The 25,743-nt window shown below is 22.8% G+C and overlaps 2 protein-coding genes across 2 annotated transcripts in view; both read left to right on the top strand.

The window, feature by feature from the left end:
- Window positions 1-25,743, top strand: part of LOC122504141 (tetraspanin-5) — a 180,318-nt gene that overhangs the window by 45,740 nt on the left and 108,835 nt on the right. The window lies entirely within an intron of this gene.
- LOC122504142 lies at window positions 1,986-8,087 on the top strand. The gene is made up of 2 exons (XM_043615073.1): window positions 1,986-2,346; window positions 7,451-8,087. Exons 1-2 carry the CDS (start codon window positions 2,184-2,186, stop codon window positions 8,062-8,064), a joined length of 777 nt encoding a protein of 258 aa, XP_043471008.1. The 5' UTR covers window positions 1,986-2,183; the 3' UTR covers window positions 8,065-8,087.

Raw genomic sequence — 25,743 nt, 5'->3', positions numbered from 1 at the left:
TTTAGTTAAGATTTAGAGTAACCTAAGTTGTTTTAGCCAAAATTAGGTTTAAAACAAGATGACTTATTTTTTTTACAGTGTGATTTTAATCGCATAATATTTATAGAATATTTATAGAGTAAAAAGGAAAGTCTTATTTTAAGACAGCATGGCAGTTTTAAATTAAGATGCAAAATTTCTAAGACAGGAAATGCTGAATTTACGCAATGGATTTTGTATGATTTAACATTATAGCAGACAGTGTTGAATTTCACAGTAAAAAGTAAATCTTAATTTAAGATCAGTGTTAAATTCAACACTGTTTGATCTAATGTTAAATCATACAAAATCCATTGCTTAAATTCATCATTGACTCCCTTAGAAATTTGGGTCTTAATTTATACCCGTTTCCTGACTTAAAATAAGACTTTCTTTTTACTATGTTAAGACTACGATTTTAAATTAAGATTTACTTTTTACTGTGTTAAGACTATGATCTTAAATTAAGATTTACTTTTTACTGTGTAAATCTAGTTGATTTAAATCAAAACCTTGGTTTTAGGTTTAAGGAACACAATAAAAATTAAATTGCATTGACTGTCTTAAAAATGTTGCATCTTATAATTTAAGAATGCTTTCCTGCCTTAAAATAAGACTTTCTTTTTACTGTCAAGTTTCTTGAAGAATTTTCCAACTCTTTACACTGAGGAAATGTTTGTGAGACTGCAGGCTTTAGTCCTGGCGAGCAGTGGATCCTCTACTTTAGAATCTGCTGCTGCTCCTGCATACGGATTGCCTCATGTAATCCACTGCTCGCCAGGACTAAATTCTGCTGACTTACAAAAATTTCCCCAGTGTAGGTGAATGAAGGACATTTTTACTTCTATAAACCTTAAATAACAGTTTTCGACGCTAACTTCAGGGACCAAAATTATTTCCAACGCTCAGCGTCGATATTAACTATATATTAACAGCAGGGATCTAATTGTCAAGAACAAAAAATAGGAAAGCACCAATGAAAGATAAGAGAAGCTCGAAACAATTTAAATCCACTTCAATAATCAACTCTGAATCAAATTGTATTCTGATTATTCTTCTTCTTGTATTCTTCTTCTTCTTGTATTTTTTTTCTTCTTGTATTCTCATTTTTCTTCGTCTTGTATTCTTCATTCTCGACTCTTCGCCGAGAGTATAAATGATCCCTCGACTACTCTTCGCCAAGAGAGAAAATCGACTACTCGATTTTCTCTCTCGGCGAAGAGTATAGTCGAGGGATCATATACTCTCGCAACATTTAATGAGGAGACTAAACAAGTCTCCCAACGGCCTTGGAGAACCTTTGATGACAATGATGATGGCCTTATGATGATAAGGCGAATGAAGGTCGTGCGCGTCTCTCGCGCCTCTAGTCGTATTTCACATCAAGTATTTATAGAAATAATTTTATATCCGTTTCCTGAAAAATAAAAAAAAACAGGAAATAAAAGTCGAATTCAGCTTGGGGGACGATGTTCAAGTTTGCGTGCCGGCAGACCGTGAAAGTGCAACAGAGCGCACCAGGGATTCCATGTTGCAATAGGTTGTGGAGACGTTGACGTTGACGCAGCATATAGCGGCCTCGAGGCACACGAAGCGTTCCCAACGCTTTAGTTCGCTTATTACTATACACATTTTCAATTCCGTCGCATATCCATGTTATTGGAGAGTTGTTGTCCAGAGAGAAAGAGACTCTCTTCTCTTGATTGTAGTCATGGAAAAAAAGAAGAGGAGAAACTTTTAGAAAACCTACCTCTGTTGGTCACGAAAGAATAGGCCTACGAAAGAAGAGAAGAAGAAGAATAAAGGGAATGGATGCGCGGCATTTATTGCGCGCAACGCGTTACTACACGCTTGCCCTACGGCCAGACAACGCTCCCACCGTTGCTTCTATAGTCGGCGCTAGCGACATGAAACGCCTCGCGACGAGCGGTCGAAGCAAACGAGAGGCAGCTGGTCTTCGAAACGACGCGACGCGTTAGTGCGCAATTAGTACGCGAGGCGATCGAATCTCTCTGTTACACTTTTGCTGTGTTGGGGATTCAAAACGCTATTCTTGAAAACTGTCTCGCGAGTTTTGAAATTCGAAGGACAGCTTTGCGATTAACCGAGTGTATAACAAACACGTGGAGTGACTGGGAATAGGAGGGAGATAGAAGGGAAGGAAGATGCCATTGCAGAGACGCGCACCTGAGAAAATGGATTGTAATCTACTGATTCAAGAGGTATTTGAGAGGCGAGCGCTCTGGCAACGGAATCACAAACATCATCATAATCGTACTATACGCGATCAACATTGGGACGAGGTGGCCGACTTTATTGGAAGTACACGTAAGCGCGCTGCAGTCTTTTCAAGTTAGGCTAGGTGAGAGAGTACCACACCACCGAACAAATACCTATATACCAACGTGAAAAATATATATATATATATATATATATATATACTTGCTCGCTAATGAGCCGCACGTTTCTCGCTATTTCTTTTTCGTATCTTTCGTTATCATTGCAGGCAACGTGATTTTTTTCATTTTCTTTAAAATTTAAACGCTTGTTGATATAAAATTCAAGGAATAGAAGATGTTTTTATTGTTTTATTATTATCCCGGTAAGAAGAGGTTGATTAAAATAGATTAAAATGTTTACACAAAATTTCAAAAATGACATTGGTTTGGCATTAAAAGCATATTGAATTTTGACCATATATGCAGTCATTTTAATGCATTTTATTACCTTTTCATTAAAACGAATTAAAGTGTCAGCAATATTTAAGTCATAAATGGAATTCTAATGATTACAAATTTTATGGTATTAAACAGAATAAAATTGTTTTCAATTCTAATTACCCAATAAGAAGTAAAATGTATACCGAATTAAATAGAATATAAATGTGTGCAGATGAATTATCTTTAAAGGAATTAAAACATGGGAGTTCAAAAATGACACAAGTTTGGCATTGAAATGATTCAGAATTTAGCGATATTTGTATATATTTTAATCTATTTTAATCAACCTCTTCTTACTGGGATACTAGCAACAATTAGCGCGCTAAAGCGCGAGGCTAACTTCTTACTGCCTGTTTTTTTTTAAATAATATCATTAATTTTATTCTTTATTATAATTTTTTATTTTTGTAATACATACAAGCTTATTTTTATTAAATTTATTAAAAATAAGCTTGTATGGAAACTGCAAACATTTTAGAAAATTAAATATTGCATTATGTTTAAAATGTTGAAAATATGATTCTTTGTTCCACCAAAACAAATTTTTTAATTTAATTTGTTTTTTGTATAAAATACGAAATTTATCCATAAATCTTGAAGAATTAATGTAAAATCTTTAATCTTTAATCTTTAATCTTTAAATCTTAGAAATTTTTAAATTGAAAGTCGTCAAATTTTTAAATTTAAATGAGAAATAGTTTAAATTTCATCCATTTGTACACCTAATGTTTCTAATTCTTTATGTAAAGTAATTAAATTTCCTTTACTTGAACCCTTAAAGTCTCTAAATTTTTAAAAAAATTTAAATTTAAAGTCTATATGTCATTAAAATTTAGAGTAAAATACTTAAATGTTGACCATTTGAACGTTTAATGCGCACTGTTTATTTAAAAGTATCAAATTGCAACGATATGATACCAAAAATGTGGATCAAATTAAAAGTTGATCCCTATTTTTGTCATCAATTTGATCCACTTTGGTATTAATTTGATATTTTCAAGATAACTCTGTGATGTCTTTATAGTTCTATGAAATCTTAAAATTTTAAGTAAAATTCTTTAAAACTTGAATGTTTTAATGTAAAATTATTTATTTTCGTTCATTTAAACACTTATGGTCTTTTGATATCTTTAAAATATTTTAATTTAAAGTGTTTAAATCTTTAAATTTTAGTGTAAAATAATTCAATTATCTTCATTTAAAAGTTTCATTTAGTGTGTAAATCGTTAAAATATTTAAAATCTTAAAACTTAATTTTCAAGTCTTCATATCCTAAAATTTTAATGTACAATACTTCAAATTCATTCACTAGAATTTCAAAATTTTTCAAATCTTTAAATTTTATTGTAAACTAAATAAATTTTCTTGTTTAAACATTTAATTCTTTAAATTTTTCTAAATATTCAAATTTAATGTCTTTAAATTTCTAAATTTTAATGTCCCGTGCAGAAATTTTGACCGGGGCCAGATCGGGGCCAGATCGGGACAAACCGGGCCCCGATCTGGCAACCCGACCTGGCCCCGGTCTGGTTGAAACACTAAAACCGACCGGGGCCATGGCACTTTGCCCGATCTGTCCGCCCTGTCGGGACCCGGTCGGGGCCATGGGATTTCCCCCGATCTTTTCGCTACCCAGGTAGAAATCCAATACTGACTGCATTTTATTATATTAAAGCTCGTTATTTGATTATTAAAGCATGGGGAGTATTTACTTCAATATTAATAATTATTATTATTTTTGTAGTAAATAAACTTTTATGAATGTCATTAAAAATGTAAATAATTATTAGAATTGCTTTTATTGAACTAAGTTTTTAAAAAAAATATTTTTCTTATTTTCTTTCATTAATTTAGACAGACTATCTTATTTAAATTAATGCCTAATTTATTATTATTATTGTTAATAATTATTTAAACCTATACTTTATGTAACATTATTAAGAATTATACACAAAACACTTAAAACTAAGACGGAAAAATATCGCACGCACGGGGGATCGAACCCTAGACCTCGAGGACGCAAGTCAAATACACATACCGCAAAGCCACGCAAGCTTGGAAGCGACCTCGCTTAAACTTCCTTTTGAATCATGGGACCGTTATATACAGTATTATCATAATAAATTGACTGTATCATATTTATTTATAGAAAAATTATTAAAAATGTATGTTATATATATATATATAAATTAATATGTTTATCATAATAATATGGTAAAAATTATTAATTTAATTATTTATTCTCTATTATTTATAATTTAACTATTTTTTAAAATAATAAAAAAATTTTTATTATTAATAATTCACAATAATACTAAAAATTATTAATTAATAATAATTTATTTTTTTGCCTTAAACATGGAATTTCAATTTAAGTGTGAAAAATAATTGGTGCGTTTGTCCTATTGTTTTAAATTAAAGGAGAATAAATTCCTAAGACATCCCTCGAGGCCAATTTTTGAGTTTTTAATTGTTTATAATTTTTATTTTCAAATTTCAATCAAAGTTAACAAATTAACACAATTTTTTAAAAACGGACGTTTATTTTCTTATTCCGTTACTGCACATGCTCTAAATCAGTTCAAATTAATCCAATATTACCAGCAGACAATTAAAAACCTATAAAGTAATATATTTCAATTGTCATAAACAACATTAATTAACAAATAGTTAACTTTGATTCCTCTCCAATAAAAAATATTAATATGTCTTTTTTCTTATAATATAACTTATTTAAATATTTAATATTATATATCCGTGGTCTTTTAACATTATCCAAATAAAAAAGTAAACGTGAAAAAAAAATTTTTGGTGGAAAGGAACAAAAATTAACTATTTGTTAATTAATATTATTTGTAACCATTTAAATAAGTTATTTTTTAAACAAAAAGGACACATATTTTTAAAATGAACTTAAATTAAAAAGTAGATGTGAAAAAAATTTTTTTGGTGGACAGGAACGTAAGTTACATAACTATTTATTATTTAATATATTGTTTATAACAATTTAAATAAGTTATTTTTTAATCAAAAAGGACAAATATTCTTTAAATAGACTTAAATTAAAAAGAAAATGTGAAAAAAAATTTTTAGTGGAATAGGAATCAATGTTAACTATTTGTTAATTAATATTGTTTATAACAATTTAAATAAGTTATTTTATAATCAAAAAGGACAAATATTCTTTAAATGAACTTAAATTAAAAAGAAAAGGTGAAAAAAAACATTTTTTAGTGGAAAGAAATCAAAGTTAACTATTTGTTAATTAATACTGTTTATAACAATTGATATAAATTACTTTCTGTTTTATTAATTGTGTGGTGGTCATATTGTATTAATTTGAACTGATTCAGATCATATGCAGCAACGGAATAAGAAAATAAGCCTCCTTTTTTGAAAAATTGTATTAATTTGTTAACTTTGATTGAAAATAAAAATTATAAACAATTAAGAACTAAAAAATTGACCTTAAGGGATGTCTTAAGAATTTATTTGCCTTTAATTTAAAATAAAGAATACTGAAACCGGTTAAGAATTGTAGGCTGTAGACAGTTTTGAACAGTAAATTGTAAAAAAAATCCCATTGTGCGCTGTTTGTAGATCCTTGGGCAAACCCGGCCTGGTCCTGGTCGGGGCCACGAAGTCGGGGCCAGATCATGAAAACCCGACCGGGGCCAGGGCGGTAATCGGGAACAAAAGTGGCGATTTCTGCACGGGGTTAAATAGTTAAATTTCATAGATTTGTACACTTAATGTCTTTGAATTTTAAAAGATTTTTAATTTTAATGTAAAATAATTTAAATTTCCATCATTTTAAGAATTAATGTTTTTAAATTTTTTAAGTATTTAAATTTAAAGTCTTCAGATTTAACCTTTAAGCTTTAACCTTTAAAGCTTTTTAAATATTCAAATTTAAAGCCTTTAAATTCTCAAATTTTAATGTTAAAAATAGTTAAATTTCATCCATTTGAATGCTTAATGTCTTTAAATTCATTAAATATTTAAATTTTTGCCTAAAGTAATGAAATTTTCCTCACTTGAAAGTTCAGAACTTTAGGGACATTAAGTTTGCAGAACACCTGAAGGCAGTTTCCTCTCAAAGTTACTTGAATTTTTTTTATCATTAACTATCAAATTACATCTACAAATGTTTTTTTTGTAATGACTGTTTAGGATATTCTATTCCTTTTTAAACAAAAATAGTAATTGGTTATTTTTTTAAATTCATTAATTTATTTATTATAATAAAAACTACATGATTTTTTATTTAAATTTTTTTGTTTTTAGTTATACAAAAAAATCACTGCACGGAATAAAATTTAATCTTCACTGTAATTATTTGATTGCTGCCTCTCAATTTATTCACTTTTTATAAATGAGAGACTCGATAAAAAATAAATATGATAAAGTAAGGAATTTCGAAACGAAAGAAATGTTGAATAGAAACGATAAGATAACTTTAGTGCAATAAAGTCTTATTAATGGAAAACTAGTTTTTGAACTGAAATCTATCTTTGTTTACAGTGACAAAGAAAGACTTCCTGGCTACTTGATTGATAGTCTCTAGAAAAAGTTACCAAAATATTATGCGAAAATTCTTATTTTCTTTTTTTTTGTTGTTGTTGATAAATTGTCACTGGTGGTACTCTCTCAAAATATAATTCTTCAATAAAAAAAAAGAATTCTTTTATATTTTATTCTATTTTCATCAGGAGATGGCTGTCGTCGACGATGGAAAAGTTTAAAAGACCATTTTCGACGTGAACTGAAGAAAAGTGAGGACACATTGATTAAATCAAGTTGGCCTTTTTATGATCCATTATTATTTCTCAAGGATCAAATGATCTCTTCATTTCTCGTTGATCCTTTGGAAATTCAACCGCAAGTAAAATTACAAGTCTATGAAAACTCCTCGAATGACGATGAAAAATTTGAGAGTGAATTGCCCATTGTTGAAATTGATGAGGAAATTAAAGTTTTTAATACAAATGATTTTCTGCCGACAACATCAACGCCAGTTATTGAAAGAGGTCGTCCTGGAAGAAAGAAGAAGAAGCAAAAATTAAATGACAACGATAATGAAATAATTGTTCATGAAATTTTAACAAACGATGAAATTATTCCACCACCGTTAATAACGCATGATGTTGTAATGAAGGAGAATGAGCATGAGAACTCATCGGAATCTGATGATTATTTCTTCTTTATGAGTCTCATTCCTCATGTGCAAAATTTCAGTTCAATGCAAAAATTGAGATTGCGAAATAAAATACATCAGTTAATTATGGATGAGGCTTCGGGAAATAATATTTCTAATAGTCATTAATAATGTGATGATTTCACTTTCGTTCTTTTCGGCATTGTAATTCATTTATTTTTGTTTTGTATTTACTCTTTGTTTAACTTTCTTTGACTTTTAATTTTTGTTTTCTGTGTTAAAATTCTTAAATTTTCATGTTTGTAGAAATTTTTGATTTTTCAGTTAATTTTCAATTATTAAATTTTACTAATAAATTGGTTGGAATTACTATTTATTAGTAAAATTTACTAATTCAAAATCAAAAAAAAAATCTCTAATTCAAATTAGTAATTTTTTCTATTAATTCGAATTTAGTTCAAATTTTTAGTTTCAAATTTTTAAAATTAATTTTCAATTACTAAATTAATTTTCAATTATTAAATTAATTTTCAATTTTTAAATTGAAAGAAAATAATTATTTTTACTTTGGTCAAATTTATGAAGTTTATGATGAATCATTTAACAAAAAAAATTATTTATAAACAAGTTTTTATAAACTTTTTTGTATAAAATTATTTTACAAAAAACCTTTAGAAACAATTGCTAACAGAAATATTTTTTAATAAAAAAGTTTATTATTCTCTTTTTGAAAAATATTGTTTTTTTAATTGTTTATCATAAACATTTTAAACTTCGCCTGCGTCTATTGTTTAGATTTAAAACTTTATAAATTTAATTAAAATTTTATTTAGTTAATTAATTTCTTAATTTTTAACAAAAAGATAAACGGAGAAGTTTACAATAAACAATTATAGAAAAATTTTTTTATTTTTCACCAAGAAAAAAAAGTTTATTATTTTCTCTATGAAAAATAAAAAAGTCTATTTTATTTTGAAAGTATTTTATTTTACAATAAAAATAACACATTATTTTGGATAAAATATTAAAAACATTTCACAAAATTGTTTTAAATACAATTTCTAGAAGAAACATTTTCAATCAAAGTTTTAATTTTTGAACTTTTCATTTTTTTTGTAAAAATAAAAACAAATGATGAATTTAATAGAAAGCAATTTTATTATTTTTCAGAAAGAATAGAATAAATATTTTTTTATAAAAATATTTTACAATTTTTTTTACAAGCAATCTTAAAAAAATATTTTTTAAAAGCAATTTAAAAAAATTTCTCTTTCAGAAAAATTAAAAAATTTTTTAATCGTTGATCATAAACTTTATAAACTTCATCGACGTCTATTCTTTCAGTTTATTATTAAAAATTAGTTAATTAAATTAAAATTTTATTAAGTAATTTAATTAGAAATGGATAAATTCAATTAAAAATTAATTAATTGAAATAAAAATCTATTAATTGGATCAAAAATCAATTATTTAAATTTGAATTCAATTGTTTAAATTAAAATTCAATTATTTAAATTAAAATTCAATTATTTAAATTAAAAATGATTTAATTAAAATAAAAATTCAATTATTCGAACTGAAAAATTTATTAATTGAACCAAAAATGAATTAACTGAATTAAAAATTAATTATTTGAATTAAAAATTTATTAATTAAACCAAAAATCAATTAATTGAATTAAAAATTAATTAATTGATTGAAAACTTAATTTTTTGTATTAAAATTCAATTAATAAGGTGAAATATTAATTAATTATTTAAAGTTTAATAATTTATGTGTTAAAAATAAAATCGTATTTACGATTCCTTTGTTTGTATTCTAAATAAAAGTATTTAACGTTTAAAAAGTGTTAACCAGTTGCAAAGTGTAAATAGAATTTATTTTACTATTTTAACTAGAAACAAGTTTCTGTACTTTTCTATTTTCCATTCAGCCTATTTTACATAATAAAACATAATTGTTGACTGCAAATTTTCTTATTATTGAATTTAATCCCTTTAAAAATAGTGAATATATTTTTTTATTCGAATTTTTAAGCACAAATAAAAAATATCTCTGTAAATATAAAAGTTTTGTTGGCTAATTTTTTTTCGAAGTTTTATTTTTGTTAAGAAAGTTTTTGCTTTTAATAAATGAAACTTTAAAAAAAACTTTTTAAAAAACCTTTAAAAAACAGAAACTGAAAAAAAATTTGTTTAGAATCAAAACATTTTTCAAGTTTTTTTTACAAGTTTCTGTCTTTAAATTTTTTAAGTTTCATTTTTTAAATTAAGTGCTTGAAAGTTTCTAAGAAGGTTTTACGTTAAGAACGTATGAATTATTTGAAGGAAAGGCTATTTTAAGTTTTCATTATTTATGACTATTGAAAGTTTCAAGGGCACTGTTTAAGCATAAAAAGGAAAATTATTTTTTCGAAAATTACTTCACGGATTTTAAGAGTGTTTGTGTGCATTTATCTATATATATAAATATATATGTGTATGTATAGAATGGTGACCGGTATTTCCCGCCCACGGTCTCTGTAACAGGCGTTTGCAATTTCTCAACAGATCACGAACCGGTTTCACCATCGGTATAATCCCTGTTTAACTTGAACTCTGTGGTTCGTTTCATATATTTTCTTTATCGTATTTCATCAATTAGTTTCTACCTTTCCTCAATAGATTGTACATGTAAATTCGCCGTGCACTCACGACCGATTTCTGTATGTCGATATTGCAATTCAAAGAACACCCTAATTGACTGCCTTTTAGAATAAAGAGAGAAAAAAAAAAATTCTTTTTCAGCATTGGAAAATATTCTAATCCAATTTAAATTATGTCATTTTATTTCTTTTAATTGACCACACATAGTACCGTTATATTTTTTTTTTAAATACCGATATTTTGTCGGTAATTGCAATTTCGGAATTTTATTTTTTTTCCAATTCTGCACCTAGAGAAAAATTTTATTTAAGCCAAATATAATTTATTTGAGTTAAATATATATTAAAAAATTTATTTATTTCTTGAAATTAATCCTACAGTTTCGAAATAAAAATTTTATTCGAAATAAATAAAACTTTTATTTGAACGAAGTATTTATTTGAAACAAATAAAAAGTCTTGTTGGCTTTAAGTGAAATATTTTTCTGGGTGCGGAAAGACTACTTTTATTTTTTTTTCTAATTTCAGTATTAAAACGACCAATTAAATTAGTTAAAAATTCTTTACATGTTCTTTTGAAGCTTTTGCGGAAATATTTTTAAAATTAAAACTTTTATCGAAAATTCTACTGGATCTGAATTATTATTATTATTAGAATCAATTTTTTTTGTAGTTGAAAGGAGGGAATTTTTTCTACGAAGAAAATAAGTAATATTTCATGAAAATTATATATATTTTAAAAGTTTTGAAGTATTTTTCTAAAGGGGGTTAATAAGTTTATTTATCGCTAGGAAATTATCTGAAATTTATCTTTAAAATAAATCTGAATAAAAAAGTATAATTATTTTGTTAGAAATAAAGAGAAAGTAATTAATTTTAAGACCTTCGAAACGAGTTTTTAATTCAATTATATATTTAATTTTTTAAATAAAGTTATTTATCAAATTTTAGAATCGAAAATTTGTTTCGATCTTTTTTTTTGCAAATTTGGAAATAATTATTTAGTTATAAATGTCTTGAAAGTTTCGAACGTTTAATTGAATTTAAAAATTAATAAATTAACAATTTAATGAATTGTTTCGATAATTTCATTGAATTTAAAATTTAAATATTCGAAAATATTTTTTTTTATTTACAAAAAACTGAATTCCTAACAAAGTAGGTAAATAATTTTTATTTGATAAAGTTCACTTCGTTTATTGTCGACGATTTAAAAAAAATATTTTTATAAGCTTTGTATAAATTTTTTACTAATTATTTTGATTAATTATTTAAAGAAATAAATTTGGTAACAAAAAATTTTTTTTTATTTTCTTTGTAAAAAGTATTTTTCTTTTTTTCAACAAATATTGTAAAATTCAGCGAAGTTAATTTCTTTGATGTGCGTTCTTCTATTTTAATTCTTTGGAAAATTTAAAAAAAAAATTCGTTCAATTGAGTGTTTAATGCTTTAGGAAAATTTGTAATATAAAAAAATAGTAATTTTAAAAACAAAATTGTTTTTAAATGTGAATAAAATAATTGTAATAACTAAACAAAAGTATTATTAATAATAATAATTTATTGTAACTTCAGACTAAAAAGCTATTGTTAAAAATTGAAATTATCAAAATCTACAATATTGCAAATTAATAATAATTAATTGAAATAATAATTAAAAAATAATTAAAGAAAGTAAATTAAAATTTATTAAAATCTTCAATTGAAAATTAATAATAATAATTAATTGAAATATTAATTAAAATAATAATTAAAGAAAGTATGATTAAAAAGTAATTAAAGAAAATATGATTGAAAAATAATGAAAGAAAATATAATTCAAAAATAATAAATAAAAAAAATGTAATTAAAAAAAATAATAAAATGAGGAAAATATTAAATTCAAAAGCAGAAACGTGAGAGATTTATGAAAATGAAAAGTGAGAAGTTATAATAAAAGGAAATGAAATTTTTCTGATAGATATATTGATGCTGTTAATAATCTTATCATATTTATGTTAAAGAAAAAAATAATTATAAATATAGGAAACATATGCTTGCATGTTAAAGAAATAGCTAATTACTTGTGAGCTAAGAGGTCATTGCACGTAATTACATTCAACCTTTTCTGAACGCCTGCCAACGGCAAGTAGCAAGTATTGCACGATAAATATCCTAGGTCACTCGCATTATTCTGTAATACTACATTCTCAAGGTTTCGCTCTCAGCGTCTCTAATGCTCTTTTGTTTTATCTACCCCCTTTCTCGACCGTGAAAGACTCGAATAATTACATTTTCTCTTCAAGTTCTCTTCAACTTTTATAAACATTCAAATGTACACCACTCACATACACATACCTGAAATTTTTACTTTATTTTCTCCGTAAAATTAAAAAATACAATTCTTTTTTTTTTTGTTAACGAAGATATTTTTTGTCAACAAAAAAATTCATTCTTTTTTGGCAATGAAAAAATTTATTCTTTTCTTGTCAACGAAAAAATAAATAAATCAAAGAAAAAAGAAATTTTTATTTCAAAGATTTTTTCTTCATTTTCAGAATTAATTAATTTTTATCTGAATAATAGTCAGAATAATAGTCAGTTCTCATAAATTATTATTTCAACGACTTTGTAATTTACTCGGCATGATAATAAATTGACCCAGTTGAATAGAAAGAATCAAATTGATTATTATTATTCAAAACAGCATTTAGTGATGTTTTTATATTTGATTTATAACATTTCGCAGAATTTATTCAGTTTATTGAAAATTAAATTAAATTCATTTCAATCTACATAGAAATTGACTGTGAAAAAAAATATGAATAGAAAATTAAATGGAAAATTTCTCTTCAGCGACAAATTTATATATATATGAAAATTAATTACAGTAAATAATGAATAGTTTATGGAATAATTAAAATTCGAATGAAATGTGAAATTAAAATAAATTTGAGTGCAAAATTGTTTCATGTAGAAATTTTTTATTACAGAGGTGTAAAAAAATTTGAAATATTTAAATTCAGTTGATTATGATCCTTTTAAATTTTTTTCTGTAATAAATAATTTTTTTGTTGCATTCGATAAAAAATTAGTTACTTTTCGAGAAGAAAATATCTAATAGTTTTTAAATTAAAAAAATGTTTTTCAATAGAATTGAACAAAATAGAATATTATTGTAATTTTTATTTAAATCTGGTTGAGAAAAATGAAAAATTGATTTAAAAATATAAAAATACATTTTTCAAGGGTCGAAAATTAAATTATTTAATCATCCAGACTAAACTGAATTTAAAATTTAATTTGTCTTTTTATTTTAAAATAACGAAATTATGTCATTGAAGTTTTTTATTTTTATGTAACTTTTAATACGTTTGATAACAAAATAATTATTTTTTGTACGTATAACGCAAAAATTATTGTAATAAAATTTCAATTTAAATAAAAAATAAATGTAAACGTTCAGAACTTTAGGAGCACATAAATTTTCTCCTGAAGTTTTGAACATTCAACTGAAAGAAATTTTTTTTCCGTTTAAGTATTTTCGAAAATTGCTATAAATTAGAAAAATAAAAAATCAAAGAAATGAAATATTTATAATGATTGGAAATCATTTTTTTTTAAATTACAGTCTGAAAAAATTTATTTACTTGTTTTGTAAAAAAAATTGTACTTCACAAGAATTTAATTATTTAAAATAAAATTTTCATAATATTTATTACATTTCGAAAAAATTAATTATTTAAAACAATGTTTATAAAATTCTTATGAAGAATTCAATTATTTTCAAAAATAACAAAATTTTTCACAGAAATTCAATTCTTTTTAAACATTTTATTAAAATTTTTCGCAATAATTCAATTATTTTCATAAATAATAAAATTCTTCTCAGGAATTCAATTATTTTTGAAAATTTTAATAAAATTCTCAGCAATTATTCAATTTTATAAATAATAAAATTCATCGCAGGATTTCAATTATTTTTAATACAATTTTACAGGAGTTGTTCAAAAATGTAATTATTCTTAAAAATTTGATTTCAATTCCTCGAAAAAATCAATTATTTAAAAAAATGTTTTTTTAAAATTCTTTGGAAGAATTCAATTACAAAAATATTAGAATTTTTCACAGGAATTTAATTTATTTTCAAATATTTTAATAAAATTGTTCGAAAGAAATCATTATTTAAAATAAAATTTAAAATAAATTTTTTGGAAAGAATTCAATTATTTGCATAAATAATTCTTCAAAAGAATTCAATTATCTCGATGAATAACAAAATTATTCCCGAAAATTCAATTATTTTGAGGGATTTTAATAAAATTCTTTGCAAAATTCAATTGCTTTCATAAATAACAATATTCATCACAAGAATTTAATTATTTTTAAAAGTAATAAATTTCTTCTTGGAAATTCAATTATTTAAAAAAATTCTAATAAAATCGTTCTCAAGAATTCAATTATTTTCATAAATAATAAAATAATACACAGAAATTCAATTATTTAAAATAAATTTTCGTAAGGATTTAATTCTTTTCATGAATAGGTAAATAAAACTTTCTCAGGAATTAAATTATTTAAATTAGAATTTGCATAAAATTAGTGGAAAGAAATAAATTATTTAAAAATTTTTGTCAAGAATTAAATTATTTTTATAAATATTTTTAATCTTTCATGAATAATAAAATTCGTTGCGGGAATTAAATTTATTAGTATAGGATAAGAAAGAAGTAAATAATTTTTAATGAAAATTAGGAAAAAGTGAAGAAAATAAAATAGGATAGATTTTTAAAAATTAATTATCGAGTGCGAAGTCTGCTTTTGTCACTATTAGTTTTTATTTTTAAAATTTAGTACGAGAGGTCCATTTTTGAATTAATATTCACCCGTTGAATGAAATGAAAAGATAGACACACATTTTGTTCATAAGACGAGTGAGTTTATCGACCATCAGAAATATACTTGTATTCTGTGGGGAATTCCGCGCAGCCCAAGATGTTATCCAACCGACCGAGGGTTCTGCAGATACCACCCACTTATCTTGACGACGATATATCTCTTGGGTGTCGTGGCTCCACTTTAGACTTACAGCGAACTGAAATGGCCCCTCTGTCTCTCTATATTCCAACCCCCAAAGGGGATGGAACGAAGGCAAAATCAGCTCACGCTGCAAGTGGTCGTTCTCATCGCATAACATTCTGCAGATTCACACTGTGAAGCCTCAATAATTCATTCTCAAATGAATTATTCTCTTCTTTTAACTTTTTCCAACATTTTCAGTTCTCACATTCTAAATATACATATTAAAAAAGAAATCAAATTTAAAGGAAGGCACTTCATTTAGAAAATGAGAATTCACGCCTAAGGCATTTGAAAAAGATTCAGAGTGACTATTATATCAGGGTTGCCGAAAAAAATTTTATTTTATTTTCCTTATTTTCAGAACAAATTTTCAATTTTTCCCTGACCCTAAAGAATATTCTAATTCACTCCAAAAATTATTAGATACTAAAAAAAATGTTCCATTACATTTATTTACGAATTTCCTTAATTGTAAAATTATTCAAAAACATCAATAACTTCATTTTTAAATAAATATTTAATAATTATTATTTTTCAATGGAAATTAAATCTTTTAAAAATTCAAATTTAAACCTTTTGAAATTAAATATTTAAGAATATTATTATAAAACATGAAGATATCGAGCACTCCGAGTCTTCGACTTGGAGTTATCGATATCTTCATGTTTTATAATAATTTAAACTATCATAAAATTTTTCAAAAATTAAATTACTTACAAAAATTTTCATAAAATCCTTTGCAAGAATTCAATTATTTTTATAATACAATTTTTCACATCAATTCAATTATTTAAAAAAAATGTTATAAAATTCGTAGTAAGAATTCAATTATTATCATAAACAATAAAATTGTTCCTAGCATTTAAATTATTTTTAATACGGTAGGTGGTCACTTCTTCTAAAAAATATTTTCTAATCCTGTTTGTCTAAAAAAAGCAATTTCTAATGAAATATCTTTTCTAAAAAAAGTTTTTCTAACAAGTTTTGATTTCTAAACAAAAATTTTCTAAAAAGTTATGATTTCTAATATTTATTTTCCTAAAATTTGAAAATTTCCATAATTTTGATAAAAGTTAGAAAATTGTTTTAAGAAAAACTAAGATTAAGAAATAAAAATTATTTTGCATTTTTTCTGTTTCTTATTTACAATTTTGTTTATAAAATTATAAGTTTCTTTTTAAAAAAGAAGAAAAATTTTTTAATAAAATTACTATTTTTTATCACAATTTATTAACAAAATTCTGTTTTTCTTGAAAAAAAAATAATAATTTGCATCATTTTTATACTAAAAGTTCCAAAATTAATTTATTTATAAAACACTTTTACAGAAAATTTGAAATATCTTTAGGAAAAAATCCCTATAATTTCTATTTCTTAATTACAATTTTTAATTTCATCTTTAACTTTTTTTAAAGTTTTGTTAAAAAATTTGCATAATTTCTATTTTTTATTATAATTTTTTAATGAAATCTCAAGTATTTATTTTTAAAGAATTAAAAAATTTTCGTAAATTTTATTTTCTAATCATACCTATACCTATTGGTCGTCATTACAAAAATTGAATATAGTTAGAAACATTTTTTTTTTGAAAATTGTCTTTATAAGAAAAAGAAATTTTTAGACAATGACCTTTATTAGAAGAAAGAAAATTAGAAGATCACTTTTATTAGAAAAAAGTTTTTTAGAAATTCACCTTTATTAGAAAAAAAATTTTTAGAAAATAAAAAATTAGAAAATACGTTTTAGAAAAATTGTACCCCAATCTTTTAATACAATTATAAACGAATTCCTCGAAAAATGAAATTATTTTCAGAAATTTTTTTCAAGAATTCAATTACATTTCACAAATAATAAAATACTTCGCTGCAATTCAAAATAATTTCAAAATCTACTATTTTAATAAAATTTCTCAAAAGAATTCAATTATTTAAAAATAATGTAATAAAATTCGTTAATAGAATTCAATTATTTTCATTAATAATATATAATTCTTCGGAGGATTTCAATTCTTTACAAGAAATGTAATAAAAATCGTTGCAAGAATTCAATTATTTTCATAAATAATAATAATATTTTTCACAGGATTTCAATTATTTAAAAAAAATGTAATAAAAATTATTTAATAATTGAATGTTTCTTAAAATTGAATTCTTATACATAATTTTATCAACAAATTTTTAAATAATTGATTTCCTTCTACGAATTTTAATAAAATTTTTAAGAATAATTATTTTCATCATTTCAATAATAATTTATTTTTTTTAAGAATGTTGGAAAAATTTTTTTGAGAATGTTCAAATTTATTTGTTTACAATTCAATTTTACGTAAAATTTTAATTATTTGGAAATTCTTCAATTAAATATACATTTGGAAAATAAAAACTTGAAATAATTTAAAAGAAATTCGATTAAGTTTTTTGAAGGAAATTAGTTTCATATAATTTTTAATTGAAAGGAGGAAAAATTTAGCTTTTCAAAGATTTTAATTTGAAACCTTTACCAAATTCAATTATTTCTAAAAATCGCAATTATTGGTAAATTCTCGAAAATTTAATTATTATCTAAAACTTTAACTGAAATTAATTTTTATATCAAATTTTTATTAGAAAATTCTACGAGAATTCAATTATTTAAATATAAGCATAGACAATTTATTGAATAATTGAATTAAAATTGAATTCTTATACATAATTTTATCAAAAATTTTTTAAATAATTGAATTCTTTCGACGAATTTTATTAAAATTTTTAAGAATATTTTCATTTTTTGAGGAATTCGATTAAAATTGAATTAAAAGCAATTGAAATTCTGCAATGAGTTTTTTTTATTTATGAAAATAATAATTTAATTATTGTGAAAAATTTTATAAAAAAGTTTCAAACAACTCATTTTTTTCATCGAAAAAATTTATGCAAATTCTATTTTTAATAATTTGAATTTCTGTGAAATTTTCATTATTTCAGAAAATAATTAAATATTTGTGTAGAATTTTGTCAAAATTGTTTTTAAATAATTGACTTATTTTGAGGAATTTTATTAAAATAATAGATATACAAATTACTGAATTAAGAACAATTTTTAAAAATAATTGAAATTTTGCAATGAATTTTAATTAAAATTTTGAAAATAATTGAATTTAATTATTTTTAATAACAATTGAATTCTTTCGACGCATTTTATTAAAATTTTTAAGAATAATTACATTTTTCCAGGAATTCGATTAAAATTGTATTAAAAATAATTGAAATTCTGCCATGAGTGTTATTATTTATAAAAATTATTAAATTATTCCGAAGAATTTTCTGCAAAAATTTATTTTTTGAGTAATTCAATTCCTGTAAAGAATTTAATTCCTGGGAAGAATTTTATTAATTTTTGAAACTAATTGAATTTCTGTGAAGAATTTTATTAATTTTTAAAAATAATTGAATTTCTGCGAAAAATTTTAATAAATTTTTGAAAATAATTGAATTCCTGTGAAGAATTTTATTATTTTTGAAAAATATTTGAATACTTGTGTAGGATTTTATCAAAATTTGTGTTTATTAATTCAATTCTTTTTGGAAATTTTATTAAAATTATAGAATATTGAAAATCATTGAATGAAGAATAATTTTTTGAAAATAATTGAAATATTGACATGAATTTATTAAAAAAATTTTTTTAAATAATTGTACTTTACTACTTTGGAAAATAATTGAATTCTCGTGATGAATACTATTATTATTTATGAAAATAATTGAATTTTGCAATGAATTTTATTAAAATTCCTTAAGATAATTGATTTTTGTTGAAGAATTTTGCAATTCATTTTTAAAGATAATTGAAATGTTGACAATTTTTTTTTAGATTTTTTTTGAAAATAATTGAATTCCTGCGAGGAATTTTATTAATTTTGAAAATAATTGAATTCTTGTGACAAATATTGTTATTTATGAAAATAATTGAATTTTGCAATGAATTTTATAAAAATTCCTGAATTTAAATTAAAGACATGTTTTTATTTTAATCATGATTAGATTTTTACTTAAAAATAGGTTATTTAATCAAGTTTGATAATTGTTTTAATTTTATAAAAAATTGTACACTGAAAAAAAATTATTTGATTCAAATAAACGATTTACTTGTCTATAAATATTTATTCGGAATTTCTAATAATATTCAACTTGAATGAAACCTAACATTCAATTCCAAATGCAATACACCGTTGATTATATTCCTTAATTAAATTGTATTCAAACAAACTCAAATATATGGAGGATGTGAAATAATGGACCTCAATCTTGAGTAATTTCACATTCAAGATCTCGGCCTAGAACAAATATAGTTTCAAAATAGAGTAAAGGGATTCTATTGATACAAATGATTATTATTGGTAATTCCTTTGAGAATTTAACACACCTCCACCGCTGGGTTTATACTAGATTATTCGCATTATCATAATTGTATAGAGCTCTTCCTTTCATGTCAGGACATAAAATGACAATTTGATTACCCACAGAGTATATAAGTATTACAAAAGAAAAAAGTTTTCTCAAATTATACAGATTCACTGCGTATAATATTTGTTGAAGAAAAGAACTTTTTCTTTTCAAGTCAAAAAAAAAAAAAAAAGATAAATATAATGTATAGCAAAACAAGACGAAGAAGAAAAAGAAGAAGTCTATTATTGCCGTAAAATTGTAAATAGTAATTTTGCTCCTCTCTCAGTGTAATAATATCCAACATTTTCTCCTAATCTCGCAATTTTCCTATAAGTCACTGTCGATGTACGATATAAATTATTAAAAATTTTCCAAGTAAATAAATTATATCAGAGAGTCTGTAAAGTTGATCGCCTTTATATAGACTGACTTGAAAACTACTTTACGAATTATTAACATGAATAAAAACTGCTAAAATGCTGTGAATAAATAAGTATTAAACTTTTATCTTTTAAAAACGTATTCTTCAGACTGCAATTCATATAAATAATAAATTGATAATAAAAAAATTATGAAATTTAATTTTACAATTTAACTTTGAAACGTGACAAGAATAAATAATTAATTCATATCAAAATCACCGGTTAAAATTTGAAATTATTATCATGACTTTTATTATTGTTACATTTATTATTTTATTTATTTAACTGTATATGAAACAATAGAAAACTATTATAATTATTATTATCAACAATTTTATTTTTTTTAATAAAATTTTTGTGGATTTATTCAACAAAGTATATGCGTAAAAAAATCTAGTTTTCGAAATTTAAATGTGATAAAAATGAAAAATTCACAAAATTTATTTTCCTGGAAAGAAAAATTTCTATAAAGGTTCGATCGATGCGTAATTATAACAATTTTATTTGTGTGCGTTTTATTTTGCTGATCTTATTAATTATTAATGGAAACTCTACTTGTCTTTCAGTAAAGATCAATGTACTTTTGTTCTTTAAGAATATCGCTACCTACGATTCTATACAGTGCTATCTTTATACATGTTATTAATATTAATTGTAAATATTATTTTTTTTTTATTTGTGATTTTTTTTCTATTTTTTCCTACCTATTTCTTTTTATTTTAATAATATATTTTACTAGCAAATGTTACACACTCTAGCACGAAAAACACGATATAAGTATAATAAATAAGTATATTAAAATTCTTCACAGGAATTCAATTATTTAAAAAAAAACTTTAATAAAATTATTGCAAAGAATTCAATTATTTTCAAAAATTTTAATACAATTCTTTATTGTAATTGAATTTTAACTAAATTTTTGAATTATTTTTATAAATAATAAAATTCTTCGTTGGATATCAATTATTTTCAAACATTTTAATACAATTCTTTATTGTAATTCAATTTTACAATAAATGTAAAATTTTTTTATTGGAATTAAATTTTTCTTCGAAGGCATTCAATTATTTTCTAAAATTTTAATAAATTCTTCCAAACAATTGAAATATTTTTATATAAATAATAAAATTCTTCCCTGGAATTCAATTATTTTCAATTACAGATTTAATAAATTTTCTCGAAAGGATTCAATTATTTTCAAAAATTTTAATACAATTCTTTATTGTAATTCAATTTTACTTTTACTACAATTTTAACTAAATTCCTGGGAGAAATTAAATTTTTCTTCGAAGATATTCAATTATTTTCTAAAATTTTAATAAACTCTTCCAAACAATTGGAATTCAATTATTTTCAATTACAATTTTAATAAATTTTCTCGAAACGATTCAATTATATTCAAAAATTGTAAAAAAAATCTTTCTTAAGAATTCTCAAAAATTTTGATAAAATGTTTTATAAAAATTCAATTATTTTAATAATAAATAATAAATTTCTTCGTATTCAATTATTTTCAGTAAAATTTTGATAAAATTCCTTTAAAGAATTCAATTATTTTAAAAAATTGTAATAAAATTCTAGGAAGAATTCAATTATTTTCAAAAAATTTTAATAAAATTCAAAAATTATTTAGAAATATTTTTAAAAAGTTAATTTTACGAATTTCTTTATGGAATTTTTTGAAAATAACCTTAATATCTTTAAAAAGAAAAATGAACGGTTTCCATTATTATAAAAAATTGAATTTTTCTATTTAAATAATATTGAATTCTCGACGAACTTTCGGAAAATTATTAAAAATTAATATAGATAATTAATTTAGAGATGAAGTTTAGTTAAAAATTGTGAAAAATAATTGAATTTTTCGAAGGGTTATAGTTTTAATGCTTAGAAATGATTAAATTTCAGAAGTTGAAATTTTTTAAATTTTATTTCCTGTGAAAAAAGAAATAAGAAGTATTTAAATATTTATTTAGCAAAATTATTCAAGTTTTGATTAATTGAATTTAGAAATCAGTGAAGAATCAGGAAAATTGTAATCGTAAAATGCAAAATTCAAAAATTGATTAGGGAACTTAGAGAAAATAATTCTCTATAATAGGAATTGTAAAAAAAATTTATTGTAATCATAATAGTACCTACAAAATTCAAAAATTGATTGGGGAACTTGGGAAAGCAGAGTTTTCCTATCATAGAATAGGAAAAGTTCTGTAAAAAGTTTCAAGACTCAGATCTATATAAAGTCTATATATATGAAGTCTTTTGATGTACTAGAAAGAGACCAAGACTTTTTGAGGTCTATTAGTTAGAAAGACGATGAAGGCTTTTGTGTTTTTGTGGTGCATTCTGATCCTCTTTTGAATAGCCGCGCAGAAAACCTAATTTGAGATCAAGGCGGAAAATCATAAAAGTAAAATGTGCCCCATTCTCAAATGAGATCTCCTTCTTTCCTAGGTATCCTGGATAATAAATTTCCAACTTCCATTTTTTTTTCTTCTCTTTTTAGCCAACATATATATGTCTAGACCCGCAAGAAAACCACGTTATTTGAACATGCATACACGATGAATGCATGCGAATGTCAGATTATACGATCTGGGATCAGTTCTTTTTAAGTCGCAAAGAAGCCATTCGTTTCGTATCCTTATCGAATTGCTATGGATAAAGTCAAAATCGATAGAAATCAAATGGGTATTGTCAATCTCACTCTGTGGATAGTATATTAAGGAGATGCTTTGAAATTTTCTTCTATAAGAGAGAAAGGAAGAAGCCTCAATGGCTTTCAAATTTTTTAGATATTTTAAATTTGCATAAAATAATTCAGCAGTTCGATTGGTTCATGAATTAGGGACTTTTTCAATTCTATTAAATATTAGTTTCAATATTTATTTTTTCAATAATTTTCCTTATGATTCAGGGTTGTCACAGGTCAGGAAAATTAGGAAATTCAGGGAAAAAGCAGAGAAAGTAGAATTAGTCAGGGAAATCAGGGAAAAGTCAGGAATTTTTTATTAAAAGTACTGGAGAAAATTAAATGCGTTTATAATTTATAAGAAAATTCTGAATTATATTCAGGAATTTTTATAAAATTCATTGTAAAATTCAATTATTTTCATAAATAACAATATTCATCACTAGAATTGAATTATTTTCAAAATTAATAAAATTCTTCGCAGAAATTCAATTATTTTCAAAAAATCTAAAAAAAAAATGTCAACACTTCAATTATCTTTATAAATGAATATATCAAAATTCAATTATTTTCATAATAAATAATAATACATATTCATCACAAGAATTCAATTATTTTTTAAAGTAATAAAATTCAAGTATTTTCAAAAATTTAAATAAAAATTATGTCAAAATTTCAATTATTTCCAAAAATTTTTCCTAATTCAATTGTTTTTAATATTCTAGTATTTTAATAAAATTTCTCAAAAGAATTCAATTATTAAAAACAAAAATTTTGATAATATTCTACATAAACATTCAATTATTTTTAAAAAATAATAAAAATTTCACAGAAATTTAATTGTGTTAATTAACAATCAAATGTGTTAAAATTTGGCATTAAATTCTTCACAGGAATTCAATTGTTTTCAAAATTTATTAAAATCTTTCGCAGAAATTCAATTATTTTTAAAAAAATGTAAAAGAAAATGTGGAAAATGTCGTCAACATTCCAATTATCTTTATAAATGAATATAGCAATTCAACTATTTTCAAAAATTTAAATAAAAATTATGTCAAAATTTCAATTATTTCCAAAAATTTTTCCTAATTCAATTGTTTTTAATATTCTAGTATTTTAATAAAATTTCCCAAAAGAATTCAATTATTAAAAACAAAAATTTTGATAATAATCTACACAAACATTCAATTATTTTTCAAAAAAAAAAATTTCACAGAAATTCAATTATTTAAAGCAGAGTGTGCATAAATTTTTTCAAAAAAATCAAATGTTTTAAAATTTGGTATTAAATGCTTGCACAGGAATTCAATTATTTTCCAAATTTATTAAAATTATTTGCAGAAATTCAATTATTTTTAATAATTAATAAAATTCTTCACAGGAATTCAATTAGTTTCTAATATATAATATAATATAATTCTTCGTTAGAATTCATTTATATTTAAAATTTTTAATGAAATTCTTGGAAGAAATTAAATTATTTTTAAAAATTATTATTATTAGTAAATTATTGCATAAAATTCTTCGGAATAATTTAATTATTTTCATAAATAATAACACTCATCGCAGAATTTCAATTATTTTTAATAGAATTTCTCGAAAAATATAATTATTCTTAAAAATGTTATTAAAATTCGTCGAAAGAATTTAATTATTTAAAAATTTGTTGACATAATTATGTATAAGAATTCAATTTTAAGAAACATTCAATTATACAATAAATTATCTATGTTTGTATTAAAATAATTGAATTCTTTTAGAATTTTCTAATAAAAATTAATTTGAAAATTAATTTCAGTTAAAGTTTTAGATAATAATTGAATCTTTTAGAAATTACCAATAATTTCAAGTTTTAGAAATAATTAAATTTTTAGAAACAATTGAATTTTGTAAATGTTTCAAATTTAAATCTTTGAAAAGTTTAATTTTAGTTTTTAAATTAAAAATTCTATGGGACGAATTTTTTTTGAAAAAGCTAAATCGAAATTTTTTAAAATTATTTAAAGTTTTTATTTTCTAATGTATATTTAATTGAAGAATTTCCGAATAATAAAAATTTCGTAAAATTGAATTGTAAACAAATGAATTGAAACATTCTCAAAAGAAATTTATCAAAAATTATTAAAAATAATTGCTTAAAGAAGAATTTTAGTTAAAAATTGTAGAAAATAATAATTGAATTGAAATGATGAAAATAATTTAGAAGAAGTTACAGTAACAATATTCTTTTATTTTAATATTAAATAATTATTTTTTCACACGGTCACCTTTAATTATTAGAATTAGAAATTTTGAAAATAATAATTATTAAATATTTATTTAAAAATGAATTTATTGGTGTTTCTGAATAATTTTACAATTAAAAAATTTGTAAATATAGAACATTTTTTTGAGTATCTAATCATATTTAGAGTGAATCGCAATATATTCTTTAGGGTCAGAGAAAAAGGCAAAATTTTTTCTGAAAATCAGGGAAAAACAGAATTAAATTTTTTTGACAACCCTGTAGATTTCTAATATAGTTAAAACTCATGAGAGAAAATATTCAACCCTGAATATAAAATAGACTACTTTTTCGACTTCTTTCCGACGCTGAATCGAGTG

Source organism: Leptopilina heterotoma, unplaced genomic scaffold, assembly GCF_015476425.1.
Source record: "Leptopilina heterotoma isolate Lh14 unplaced genomic scaffold, ASM1547642v1 Lhet_281, whole genome shotgun sequence".
NCBI classification, from domain to species: Eukaryota; Metazoa; Arthropoda; class Insecta; order Hymenoptera; family Figitidae; genus Leptopilina; species Leptopilina heterotoma.
This window is presented reverse-complemented; position numbering and strand designations above follow the sequence as displayed.

Coding starts and splice junctions, on each gene's coding strand:
- LOC122504142 (XM_043615073.1), top strand. CDS start 2,184: ATGCCATTGCAGAGACGCGCACCTGAGAAAATGGATTGTAATCTACTG. Junction 2,347..7,450: donor CGACTTTATTGGAAGTACAC/GTAAGCGCGCTG, acceptor TATTTTCATCAG/GAGATGGCTGTCGTCGACGA.